At 36.5% G+C, this 13,162-nt stretch overlaps 3 protein-coding genes across 7 annotated transcripts in view; all 3 read left to right on the top strand.

Moving 5' to 3' along the window:
* LOC126618220 (NAC domain-containing protein 71-like) overlaps positions 1-2,653 on the top strand; it is a 71,420-nt gene extending 68,767 nt beyond the window's left edge. Inside the window, exons 1-5 of one of the 3 annotated variants that reach the window (XM_050286297.1) lie at positions 284-535; positions 847-1,127; positions 1,335-1,463; positions 1,560-1,784; positions 1,964-2,653. In XM_050286297.1, coding sequence (XP_050142254.1) covers positions 346-535; positions 847-1,127; positions 1,335-1,463; positions 1,560-1,784; positions 1,964-2,116 — 978 coding nt within the window. In that variant the 5' untranslated portion in view covers positions 284-345 and the 3' untranslated portion in view covers positions 2,117-2,653. Of the gene's footprint in view, positions 1-283; positions 536-846; positions 1,128-1,334; positions 1,464-1,559; positions 1,785-1,963 lie in introns of those variants that run through there. The other 2 variants (XM_050286293.1, XR_007621649.1) reach the window with 2 other exon arrangements.
* Positions 2,654-6,677: 4,024 nt separating this feature from the next.
* The window catches only part of LOC126618078 (NAC domain-containing protein 45-like), a 42,553-nt gene continuing 36,068 nt past the window's right edge, over positions 6,678-13,162 (top strand). For 2 of the 3 annotated variants that reach the window (XM_050286191.1, XM_050286202.1), the window contains exon 1: positions 6,678-7,053. In XM_050286191.1, the coding sequence (XP_050142148.1) occupies positions 6,849-7,053 (205 nt within the window). In that variant the 5' untranslated portion in view covers positions 6,678-6,848. The remainder of the gene's footprint in view (positions 7,054-13,162) is intronic. The other variant, XM_050286196.1, reaches the window with a different exon arrangement.
* LOC126618258 (NAC domain-containing protein 91-like) lies at positions 9,777-11,270 on the top strand. Its single transcript, XM_050286312.1, has 2 exons — positions 9,777-10,100; positions 10,649-11,270. Exons 1-2 carry the CDS (start codon positions 9,902-9,904, stop codon positions 11,086-11,088), a joined length of 639 nt encoding a protein of 212 aa, XP_050142269.1. The 5' UTR covers positions 9,777-9,901; the 3' UTR covers positions 11,089-11,270.

Here is a 13,162-nt window from a genome sequence, read left to right as displayed (position 1 = left end):
CTATATTATTGCTAGCCCATTGTGAGATTAAACTTACTCCTTAACGTCGTTTGTTGAAAAAAAAAAAGAAGCTAAACTTTCAATAGCGGTTGTCTCCCAGTAAAGGGTAAAGCTAAAAGAATACCCTTCCAAGAGAGGTTGATCAAAGGGACAAATTATATAAAAACTAAAAATTATCAAAAAACGCGTGGCAAGTCAGCAGACTTGTTTGGGAAGTGCAGGACTTGATTGGTTGGGATCAAATACTACTGGAGTATTCAGAAGTGAGTTATAAACTACTTGCAATCTCACCTTCTTCTCAGTTCAAACTTCACATTCACAAAAACACAGAGAGAGAATAAACATATGGGAACATTGGGAAGCAACAGAAAAAGAAGAGGAGGAGGGGCATCAGACCCAGTAGGGTTCAGATTCCACCCCACTCCGGATGAACTGGTGGACCATTACTTGAAGCTCAAGAAACAGGACAAGGATTTCAAATGTGATCACATCGCTGAATTCGATGTCTGCAACTTCGACCCCTGGGATTTGGCTGGTAATATTAAATTTGTCTCACTCTTTCTTCACTGTTTATTTCTCATTATTCATTAACAATCCATTGTTATGAAAAATTTCCCAAAAAATAGTGTTTTGTATTTAGTACTTTGTTTTTGAAGAACTGAATTTGGTTGGCATCAATTTCTTGTTTTGAATTTATTTCGTGTTGAATTTCTCACTAGCAATCATGTATAAGTTCCCCAAGGGAAAAATAATTGCTCTGATTTTAGTACTTGGTTTGTCAAGACTTGAATTGGGTTGGCCTCAATTCTTGGTTCGGTTTTTTTTTTTTTGCGTTATAATTTGCAGCTCGCATTCCATCCGACGATATGGTGTGGTACTTCTTCAGCCGAAAGGATTACAAGTACATCAACAGCAACCGGTCCAACCGAACCACACCAGGAGGCCACTGGAAAATCACAGGCAAGGAGCGTGCGATCAAGGCTCGGCGGTCCAAAGCTCTCATTGGGAAGAAGAAGACCTTGACATTCTACCGACGTTGTCAGCCTAAACCCAAAAAAACCGACTGGGTCATGCACGAGTTCTATCTCATTGATAGTGAAGCCATCTCTAATCCTAAGCTGCATCAGGTTACTCTTTTTTTCAGTTGCAGAAGTTGTTATTTTGTTCTTTGTTTATTAACTTTGGATTATGCAGCATCTTGACCAAAAAAAAAAATTCAAAATTTTGTGTGTCAAATTGCTGTTTCTGTGTTTAACATATATGAATTAATAGTTTTGAAGTGTGACAATGGAATTTGATCTATAATTCATAATATTCTTATCCAACTTATGCAGAAGGATTTTGTTCTCTGTCGCATGAAGAAAAATTCCGATATGGAGGATACCTCAATCGGTGAAGTTGAACTTGGCAGCTACAGTGTGTCTAATGTTGAACATTATGCTGCAGCTGTTGTGACTCCAGAGGTGAGAATGAGAACCGTCTCGTCTTTGAACATTTTTCTTATGGATGTCGATTTATTGAAACTTAATGCATCTCTCTTTCATGCTCTTCACTCACAGGATTACAGTTCCTCTACATTCCTATCATCAGGATACATAGAGTTGGGAGATATTCCGCATGGCAATGACAATATTGATGATTGCAATGCAATGCAATCACCATTTGGATATAATAATTATTCTTATCCCGATAAGAATGATATTTCAACCTGTGATGAAGGTGAACCTCCTGACTTCACCATGTCTGATTTCGAAAATGAAGTTCCAGATCATATGTCTCAAGAGGTGAGAATAAACATTCTTATTTGAATATTTCTAGTATGAACTTTAATAACACAAAAAGTTTATCAAAACTTGAACCTTCTTGTTTGTGATTTTTAATCCAGTTATGTCTTTAGCCACAAGAAGACATGGAAGAAGATATTCAAACTTAACTTCTTACTTGTTCATAATTCTTAATCTAGGTATGTCCTCCACGAGAAGAAAATCTGGAATTGTTCTTTTATCCACCTGAGCCAGAAGACTACACACTGGAGCCACTAATGAACCTGACGGTGGGAAATGTTTTGCATGACAATAACTATATTGCATGCAATGAGTTCCGGTCCCCAATTTGAAGCTACACCAAGTTCTTAAATAAAATTATAGTTAACTATGATTATTAGTCTTATGAAGAAACAACGTAAACTCATTTTGAATGACTAAAAGCTACCCTAGTGCAGTAGGCATTGATACGAACACTGAAGTAGTGCCATGTATGTGTAAAAGACTATTCGGCATTAGCTAAAGGAATAGCAAAAGAGGCCTTTTGAATTAGGCATGAAAGAGGTAGCTGGCTGCAATTGAAACATTCTTTCAATTTCCCGAAAATAATCTCCTCAATCCATTAATCAAGTCCTCCGCAGAATATTGATTCGACCAAGCGCTGTAGTTCTCGCCTTATTGGCAACGCTATTGTTTGTTCTGCAGTTGTTGCATAGCTGCTGGAGTCTCTATCAGTCTACATATTATCGATGCTTAAGATGTGTTTTTGTATATTATTGGAATAATTATCAAAATATATGGTTGTAGTTTAAGTCTTAAACCTTTTTATAAGTATATCCTTGTGTATTGTTTTTAAGAACCTCTTAAGATTGAATGGAATTTTGCATTTCCTTTTCTCTGTCCATATATATATATATATGAGTTTTGTACCCAACAATGTTAATTATTACATGTTATCAATGTTACACCCAACCATGGAGAAAAAGAAAGGATATTTGGCTGCAATCAGGTGCCCATGGGTTTTAGTAGTTGTTCTATTTGGGCCGTTAAACCTTTTTATAACCAAATTGGTCCCCTAACTTTTAAAATGTGGTAAAATGAGAGCAATTCATTACAACCTAAAAAATGGTTTAGGTTCACAATGGTTTCCATGGGTTCGTATTCATGTGGTGGTGACCATATAGGAAATTTACTTTTCTTTATGTCCGTGTAAATTATCTCCAAATTAAATTATTGGTCCTTAGAAAATACACATTCAACGCCTCTGTAATTGTGTAATTTGTTGGCTGATAAATAAAATCTTGCTATCATTTCTTGTCAAAAAATAATAAATGTTGTGTGCAATTCAATTCAGGCGGTTTCTGGTTGTAATGAAAACCAAGTGGTAGATTGTCTTGTTTAGATAGGACCTTATTCTTCAGACCATTACGCCCATCATATAAACTCTTGTATACCTCTTAGTGTTGTTGCTTAGAGTAGTAATATGACTTGTAAGCAAAATCGTGTAAAATTAAGCGTAGCCAAGTTAGCTAAAACAGTGTACTCTTCTCGTCACTCAAGTTAAAATTTATCCCATGTAATTTGAATTAGATTACAGTATTGCTCGAATATAAAAAAACTGATCAGAAACAATTTGAAGACCAAAATGAAAGAAACCCCATAAGTAAAGGGAGCAAAAGGTGAACTTACACCATAAGCTCAAAGACTTGGGAAAAACACTAGTCAACTTTCAAAAGTCCAGTGCTTTGAGGGTTAAGTGAGGTCTTTGATGAGTGTACATAAGTACAACTTCACTCAAAGACTTGTTAATGTTTCTTTTATTATTATGTTGTATCAAAAGAAAAATATTCCTGTGAATGTAGTTTATTAGAACATTTAAACGTTGAATAGTGTATTTTGTATTGGTTTTTCGTTTTTTTTTTTTTTTTTTGCAATCCTTTTTAACAGTAAGTAGCACTAACTGGTATAATAAGATTGAAAATAAAAGTTTTAAACAATTATAAAAATTAAATCTAACAACTAAAATACCGTAACACTAAATACTACGTAGCATTAATGTCATGCCGTTACTTTTGCACTGTGGTAAATGTTTTATCCTATTTTTGTTATTAAATTATTGGTTTCGGGTACTTCAATGTCATGGCTGCTAATGTAGTAGACCAAATGAAACAATGAATCAATGAGTGTGGCAAAGGGGAATTCGAATCTGAGATATAATTTTGGGAAGAGAGGAATGATTAGACTAAGAGTTAGGTTGTCACATGAAGAACTTAATTTGAAATATTTTAGGTTGTGGTCCTTAGTATCTCGTGAATTAGTATCCTCATTTCTTAGAGGATCTCTAAGGAGAGATGTAAAAAGCCTTAAAATAGGTACTTTACATTTTCGATTGGGCAGAAGCTGTTTAATAGGCGAGATGTAAAAGACAGACCTTGTTGAAGAATGTAAATTTGTATATTATTTTCTTTTCCATTTTAGGTGGATCCATCCAATTAAAGAGATAAAATAAAATAGCAAGGTTCCAAAAAGCGATAGTCGAGCGGCTAGCAGGTGCCTAGCATCTAGGTGATTTTTTTATTTTAATTAGATTAAATTTTTTTTATATTCATGAATATAAGTGTAAATTTTTTTATGACTTTTCTATTAGTTTTATAAGGTTTTTAAGTCCAAAACTTATATTTTTAAGTCCATAAATAAACGCGGGCTTAGTTTTAAAACGAAATGACCTGACTTGAAACAAAAGCCCACATTTTATTTTATCTTAATTTATTTCGTTCGGAAGCCCTCCTGTTCTCAATTAAAGATAATAGTGTATAATTTTTATTTTTTGAAAATATATTATCTACACTATAGAGGTGGGGAAGTGGGCTAAGCCAATAGTTTATATTGAACACAAGCAAAAGTTTATTGAGAGAAGTTAAAAAAAAACCCTTAACTATCGTCATCTCAATTTCTTTTTCTCTACAACTATGGAAAACTCATCTTAACTTCTACATCGTTCTCTCTCTCCCCTCCCCTCTCTTTTCACTATCTTACATCATCGCCAGAAGCATGGGGCCCTCACAAAGTGACGCACCCAAGGGACAACGAACCACAAAGTCTCGCGTCATAGAGCCGTCCAACGGCCGCCTAATAGCATCGTCGATTTCCTAAACGATTTTGGGTTCATCACATCAGTGCTCCCCTGTCAAGCACATATGCGGCCGCCAAGGCCGTTTTTTAGAACATTGAAAAATAGTATCTCAAATTTACATTTTTTTCATTGAAGTAAAACTCACATTTACATTTTGAAAATGTAAAACAAGATGTAGATGTGGCTTTACATTTCAAATAGAAGTGTTTGCATTGAAGATGCTCTTATAAGCACATGTAACTTATTCTTTCTTCAACGTGAGATTCATACTGTCAACATTGATACAGTCTAAGAATAAATTCCACTTAAACATACCACGTAAGTGTTGAAATCTTCTAAATTGTACACGTTTGCAAATTCAACATTTGTTATACCTTGGTCAACATTCTCGTCACTCCACATGGACACGCTCAGTAGACGTAGTCACGTAATGGCTTTCGAACTTTTATCAGATTCCAAAATGTTCTTGAGTTCTCTCGATTTTATGTTTCCCTCCGAAAAAGTATTGGAGAAAATTAGTAAAGCTGAACCTACGGAAGGTGGCAGATAAGAATCATAAGATTCCGGATGAGGATTTTTGGATGAAGAAATTAAAGATTACTAATGAATTTTAAAATGACGAGATTTTATTTTTTAGAATTTATGAATTTTCTTATTTGGTTAACAAAAAAAACAATGAAATTGAATACGAAATTTGTTATTTTTAAACTCTCAATCATAGAAATTAAGAAATGACACATACTTACATGAAATTTAAACTTGAGAATTGGAGGTCTCAAATTCTAAGTTTTTTTTCTACGTGAAAATTCTAAATTTCTATATTTATGAATTCAAACAAAGGAATTGGTGCATGTCAATTTATAGATTACGAGTTTAATCCAAATTCCAAGTTTATTTTTCTCATCCAAACATAATGTTAGGGATTTTTACATTTTATCCGTTTATTGTATATTGTGCGGTTAGATTTCGTAAGACACTATTTATATTTAATTTTAAATGAAAAAATTCAAAATGATTTCTAACTGCATAATGTACGATGAACGGATAAGATGTGATGATCCAGATTCAAATCCAAGATTCCCACTACACGACAGAATAAAATAAACAAAAAAATTAATGCCTAAAAGGACGTTGATGGGATCCACTGTTTGTGACTAAGGTAAAACTTGTATCGGAAGCTCAAGACTTAATTAAATTTGCACCTTGAGTTTTAGTAGTTGTTGTATTTGGGTCTTTAAACCTTTTGTTTCGACCAAATTGGTCCCCTAACTTTAAAAAAATGTGGTAAAATGAGGACAAATATGAGAGAGTTTTCAGTATATTGGAAACACGTACACCAAAATATCATAATACAAGTAGTTGAAAATTTATTTTTTTAAGTTTCAATTGTATTAAACACCCTTCCATTGGTTCGTATTCATGTGATGGTGGCCATACAGGAAATTTGGTATTTTTGTATGTATGTGTAAATTATCTCTAGATTAACATTTAAATTATTGATCCTTAAGAAATTTACACACTATGGCCAAGGTATAAACTCTCCTGTATCTATTAGTGTTGTTGCTTAGAGTAGTAATATGATGTTGTAATTAAAATCGTCTAAAATTAACCGTAGCCAAATTAACTAGAACAATGTACTCTCCTCTTATCACCTTAAAATTTATCACACTGTAGTTTAAATTAGATTATAATATCACTCGAATAAAAAAATAATAAGAAATAGTTGGAAGTCCAAAATGAAAGAAACCCCATAAGTGTAGGGAGCAAAAGATGAACTTGCACCACAAGCTCAAATACTTGGAAAAACACTAGTCAACTATCAAAAATCGAGTGATTTGAGTGATCAGTGTGTCTTTGATGAGCGTATATAAAAGCAACTTCACTCATTCTGCTTCCCCACACAATCCAAAACACTGATCAATAATCACAGTTCAAAGTTGAGAGAGAGAGAGATGAGCAGCAGCAGCAGCATCACAACTGAAGGAGGAGATGCAGTGCATGCGAATGTGATCCTACGACCTTCGGTCAGATTCAACCCCACTGATGAGTTGCTGGTCAGCTACTACTTGAGGAGCAAGATACAGGGCACCGACTCCCTCTTCCGCCACACCATCCCTGAAATCGATGTCTGCAAGTACGAGCCCTGCGATCTTCCTGGTAAACCCATTAATCTATCTCACTTTTTCTTCACTAGCCATACATCTTGTTTCCAATGGATTCTGCCGTTGTTTATGTAAATCTATACCATCTTGTTTCAGTTTTCTGTTTTTCTTCATTCAGAATTGAATTGGGTTGGTTTCGATTTGTTGTTTCCTATTGTATGATGTTGTATGCATAAATTTATGGTCTTATCAGTTTTTTGTGTTTTTGTACCTCAAGAATTGGAGTCCAATGTTCCGGGTTCAAACCCTCCTCCCTCCCCTTAGTATAGCTTAAAGTAGTAGTATCACTTGTACCTCAAGAATTGAAGTTGGTTGGTTTCAATTTCAATATATTGTTTTGTGTTGCATTTCGATTTAATTTCCCTTTAAATAGCCAACCCATATCTCTTTCCTATCGTATAATATTGTTGCACCCAAAAATTTATGATCTTGTTTCAGTGTTTGTGTTTTTTGTTCTTCAAGAGTTGGAGTGGGTTGGTTTCAAATTTTGAACATTTTGTTTTGTTGTTGGATTTCAGCATTCTTCCCAGAAGATCGTAAGAAGGAGTGGTTCTTCTTCAGCCGGCCTGACTACAAGTACATCAACAGCACTCGCTGCAACCGGACCACGGATCAAGGCTTTTACAAGATCACAGGGAAGGAGCGTGAGATCAGGGCTGAAGAATCCAAAGCTGTGATTGGGAAGAAGAGGATTCTGACCTTTTACGAAGGTCGTGTGCCGAAATCAAAGAAGACCGATTGGGTAGTCCATGAGTATTATCTCACAAAAATTGAGGGGGGTTCTAGACCCACCAAGCAGATGGACTTTGTCCTCTGGCGCCTGAAGAACAAGTCAGCTAGTTATAAGAAGCCGAAAGATGATCCAATCCACGGCGAATTAGCTGATTCAGGTGCTAACTCGGAAGATGATCAAGCTGCTGTGAGTGATGTGATTGCAGAGCCAGTGGAACATCTGGGATACTTCTTTGATAACCTTCAGATTGAAACTCTGATCTCTAGTAACTATTGCTTTAATTAATTTCCCTGCATTAGCTGCTGCGTTCCTGTGCAGCATTTCTTCTTTTTTCTGTACTCCTTTCATGTAGTATTGCTGTTAATGTTGTTTATTTAAAACCTTTCAATTTCAGTGGAATTTTGTGTTATATTCTCTTCTCATTTTTTAGTCCACACAAGAAGAAAAAATTGTTTCCACTCTTTCCTTTAGTTAGGGAGCAATAGAAGAGGAAAACTCACTAGAGTACTGACTTAGCGCATTTTGATGTGTCCGGGCTCTTTTCCGCCCTCCCCCAAAGGCCGAAACTCATCCTCACTTGGGACGTCTTATCTAGCCAATCAAGCATTGCCATATGTTTTAAGGTGATTGATCGGCTTTAAGTTCCTCTTGACTTCCAATCAAGTTAGAACTTGGAACCAAAATAATGCTAAAAAACTGCACGGTTTTATAACATAACTGTGTTATCTATGTTTGAATTCATAAAGTCACAAAGACTGCCTATAACATAACAAGTCAGCTGAGGTGCCACGCGTTTTGTTTCTTTAATTTTATATATTTTGCCCTTTTGATCAACCCCTCTTTGCAGTTTTCCTTTTTCCTTTCCTTTTCAGGGACTGGGAGACAACCCCTCTTGGAAGTTTAGCTTTTAGAAGTACTTTTACGTTTGGAATCGGGATTCTCTTCCCTTCTTAATCTCTCTTCCCTTTTTAATCTCTCTTCCCTTTCATCCCTTCCTACTTGAACAGTTAAGCTACAACAACATCTTATATTAATTTTTTTTATAGAGATAACAAGGTAGAAAACAAAGTGTGAAAGACGGAGAGGGAAGGGGATAAGAATAGGAGGGAGATAATCCTACTCCGGTTCATATCATGCGGTGGTTGCCATAGAGGAAATTTACTATTTTTGTATATCTATGTAAATTATCTCTAGATTAAAATTTAAATTATTAATCCTTAAAAATTTACACATTTGGCACTTTTGTAAATGTATAATTTGTTGATTGATAAATAAAATCTCGTTGTCGTTTCTTGTAAAAATTAATAAATGGTGTGTGCAATTCAATTCAAATGGTTTCTAATTGTAATAAAAACTAAGTGGAAGATTGTCTTGTTTAGATAGGATTTTATTCTTCAGCCCACTAGCCCAGGGTATAAATTCTCCTACATCTCTTAGTGTTGTTGCCTAGTGTAAGATCCCACATCACCCCAGGGGTGAGGATCATGTAAGCCTTATATGTATATTCTCATCTCTACCTAGCACGAGGCCTTTTGGGAGCTCACTGGCTTCGGATTCCATCGGAACTCCGAAGTTAAGTGAGTTTGTGCGAGAGCAAACCCATGATGGGTGATCCACTGGGAAGTTCTCGTGTGAGTTCTCAGAAACAAAACCGTGAGGGCGTGGTCGAGGCCCAAAGCGGACAATATCGTGCTACGACGAAATCGAGCTCGGGATGTGGTGGGGCCCGGGCCGGGATGTGACACCTAGAGTAGTAATATGATTTGTAATTAAAATCGTGTAAAATTAACCGTAGCTAAGTTAACTAGAACAATATACTCTCATCTCATCACCTAAGTTAAAATTTATCACACTGTAATTTAAATTAAATTATAATATAACTCAAATAAAATAAATTATAAGAAAGAAATCCCATAAGTGTAGGGAGCAAAAGATGAACTTGCACCACGAGCTCAAAGACATGGTAAAGCACTAGTCAACTTTCAAAAGTGGGTCTTTGATGAGCGTATATAAATACAACTTCGCTCATTCTGCACCCCCACACAATCCAAAACACTGATCGATAATCACAGTTCAAGGTTGAGATAGAGAGAGAGAGAGAGAGAGAGAGATGAGCAGCAGCGTCGCACCTGAAGAAGGAGATGCAGTGCGTGTGAATGTGAGCCGACTACCTGGGTTCGGATTCTCCCCCACTGATGAGTTGCTGGTCAGCTACTACCTGAAGAACAAGATAGAGGGGACGGACTCCCATTTCCGCCACGTCATCCCTGAAATCGATGTCTGCAAGTACGAGCCCTGCGATATTCCTGGTAAACCCATTAATCTATCTCACTTTTTCTTCACTAGCCATACATCTTGTTTCCAATGGATTCTGCCGTTGTTTATGTAAATCTATACCATCTTGTTTCAGTTTTTCTGTTTTTCTTCATTCAGAATTGAATTTGGTTGGTTTCGATTTGTTGTTTTCTGTGGTGATTCCAGTGCTCTATTTCTATTGTATGATGTTGTATGCATAAATTTATGGTCTTATCAGTTTTCGTGTTTTTGTACCTCAAGAATTGGAGTCCGATGTTCCGGGTTCAAACCCTCCTCCCTCCCCTTAGTATAGCTTAAAGTAGTAATATCACTTGTACCTCAAGAATTGAAGTGGGTTGGTTTCAATTTCAATATATTGTTTTGTGTTGCATTTCGATTTAATTTCCCTTTAAATAGCCGATCCGTATCTCTTTCCTATTGTATAATATTGTTGCACCCAAAAATTTATGATCTTGTTTCAGTATTTGTGTTTTTTGTTCTTCAAGAGTTGGAGTGGGTTGGTTTCAAAATTTGAACATTTGGTTTTGTTGTTGGATTTCAGCATTCTTCCCAGAAGTTCATGGGAAGGAGTGGTTCTTCTTTAGCCGGCTCGATTACAAGTACAACGGCACTCGCTGCAACCGGGCCACGGGTCAAGGCTTTTACAAGATCACAGGAATGGATCGTAAGATCACGGCTGAAGAATCCAAAGCTGTGATTGGGAAGAAGAGGATTCTGACATTCTACGAAGGTCATCTGCCGAAATCAAAGAAGACCAATTGGGTAGTCCATGAGTATAATCTCAGAGAAACTAAGGTGAGTTCTAAACCCACCAAGCAGATGAACTTTGTCCTCTGGCGCCTGAAGAACATGTCAGCTAGTTATAAGAAGCCGAAGGGTGATCCAATCCACGGCGAATTAGCTGATACAGGTGCTACCTCGGAAGATTATCAAGCTGCTGTAAGTGACGTGATTGCAGAGCCAGTGGAACAGCTGGGATAATCCTTTGATAACCTTCAGATTAAAACTCTGATCTCTATTAAATATGGCTTTAATTAATTTCCCTGCATCAGCTGCTGCGTTCCTGTGCAGCATTTCTGCTTTTCCTGTAAACCTTTCATGTTGTATTGTTGTTAATGTTGTTTACTTAAAACCTATTAATCTCAGTGGAATTTTGTGTGTTATATTATCTTCTCATTTGTTAGCCAAAATGTTAAGTGATTGATTGTGTTTTTTTTTCTTTTTTTTTTAATTTTATTTTTATAAAACTTCGATGGTATAAGAAGAATTTTATTGATAACGAAAAAGAAGTTACACATAATCAGGGAAACAAAAATCTAACCCGTCAAAAGGATCTCCCGTTCTTCCATCAAATATTCTACTTTTTTCGGATACTCAGGTTCAAATACCCATGGATTCGCTGTTTGCTTATGAAAAAATCAAAGCCCTTTATCAGATTTGAATCGATGACTTACGTCTTACCATAGCGTTACTCTACCACTGAGTTAAAAAGGCTCACTAATGAGTACCACATCTTTAGAATTGTAACCTTCTCATGCCATATAAGCTACTAATACGTGCAAAGTAGTTCACTGCCTATCGTAGCAGCACCATCTGCTAAAATTTGTCCCTTTTTAATACATTTACCTTGCGAAACCTGGGGTTTTTGGTGCGTACAAGTATTTTTGTTGGAACGTTGATATATAACTAACAGAATGTTTAGAGTAGCCCCATTTCCCAATAAAATGATCATGTCAGTATCAACATTACCCTTCTAGAAAAGCAAACAATAAAGATACAAAGAAAAGAGAGGGGACATGAAACCTAACCTTTCTAAAACCAAACCTAAAAGTCTAAACATGCAGAACAGATTAAGCAACATCACAAGGTCAAGAAAAAAAAAAGTGAGCCAAACCTATATGCCCATTTGCAAATTAATTTGAGAAGCGGTAGGCAGGCTAAAAAGTATAGTATGAAAAATAAGCAACACGACTTGCCAATGGAGGGGAATCATGTCATACTAAAGTTGGAGAAGACAAGTCCACGTCAGCAAAATTGTTCGCAACAGCATTTCCTTCGCGATATATGTGAAACCCCGTCCTAAATTTAGTGTATTTTCATATTGACGGATATATGAAATTACCATTCTGCCCTCGAGTTGACTTTGTTTCACTGTCTCGTTGAAACGCTTAACGTTAATTTTCTTAAATTATTCTTAACGTACTTATCGCTATGAACGTGTGGGCACAAACGAATTTGAATTCGGACTTCTAATGAAGATTCTACATTCGAACGTCGAACGTTTACGAATGTTTTGTATTTCATCCTACACATTCTTGAATTGTGAGTCACTGGGACCCACTTTGAAAAGCTTGTCCCCTTACCTTTTCCCCTTGGACCCGTCCATCCCCCTTCCTCATTTTCTTTTTCTGATTTTTGTAACTCTCTCTCCCTTACTTCTCACTTTCTCCATTTTCTCTCCATCTCTTCCCTCTCACTCCCCTGCTCTCTCTGCATTTATCCTTCTCCTATCTAAAAATCACACACAAAAACCATACCAAACCACCACCACATGGACCACGAAGCTTCAAGAAACCCCGTGCTAAGCCAAGGAACCCTCTAATGATGTGGTCACTATTCATCATCTTCCCCGACATGTTTCATGATTTTTTCCGACGTTGGTAAGCTTCTAGAAACTCTTGGGATGTGTTTTAAAAGTAGATCGAAGCTAGTTTTAAGTTGTAATACGTGTTAATCGCATAATATAGCTCGGAGTAGCTTTTCAAAATAACTCGGCAAGCACCGTCACTTTCAAGGCGTTTTCCTGCCAAACTTTGGTTTTGAATCACTCAATTTGGTTGAGTATTGAAGAAGTTAGGAGCGTTTAAAAACTAGCCCAGAAACTGGCCAAACTATGACCTGAAACCGGGTCGACCCGACCCGTTTAACCTCAACCCAGATTCATTTGGGCCAGGTTATCTAGCCTAATAACCTAAGCCCAAACCCAATTGAGCCCATCCCAATAATCTGGTAACCTAGAAACCCAACCATGCCTTTGGGCCATGGAGTTCGGCCC

The sequence above is a fragment of the Malus sylvestris genome, chromosome 1 (assembly GCF_916048215.2).
Source record: "Malus sylvestris chromosome 1, drMalSylv7.2, whole genome shotgun sequence".
NCBI lineage: Eukaryota > Viridiplantae > Streptophyta > Magnoliopsida > Rosales > Rosaceae > Malus > Malus sylvestris.
The sequence above is the reverse complement of the archived record's forward strand: the minus strand, read 5'-3'. Positions and strand labels throughout refer to the sequence as shown.

Coding starts and splice junctions, on each gene's coding strand:
- LOC126618258 (XM_050286312.1), top strand. CDS start 9,902: ATGAGCAGCAGCGTCGCACCTGAAGAAGGAGATGCAGTGCGTGTGAAT. Junction 10,101..10,648: donor CGAGCCCTGCGATATTCCTG/GTAAACCCATTA, acceptor GTTGGATTTCAG/CATTCTTCCCAGAAGTTCAT.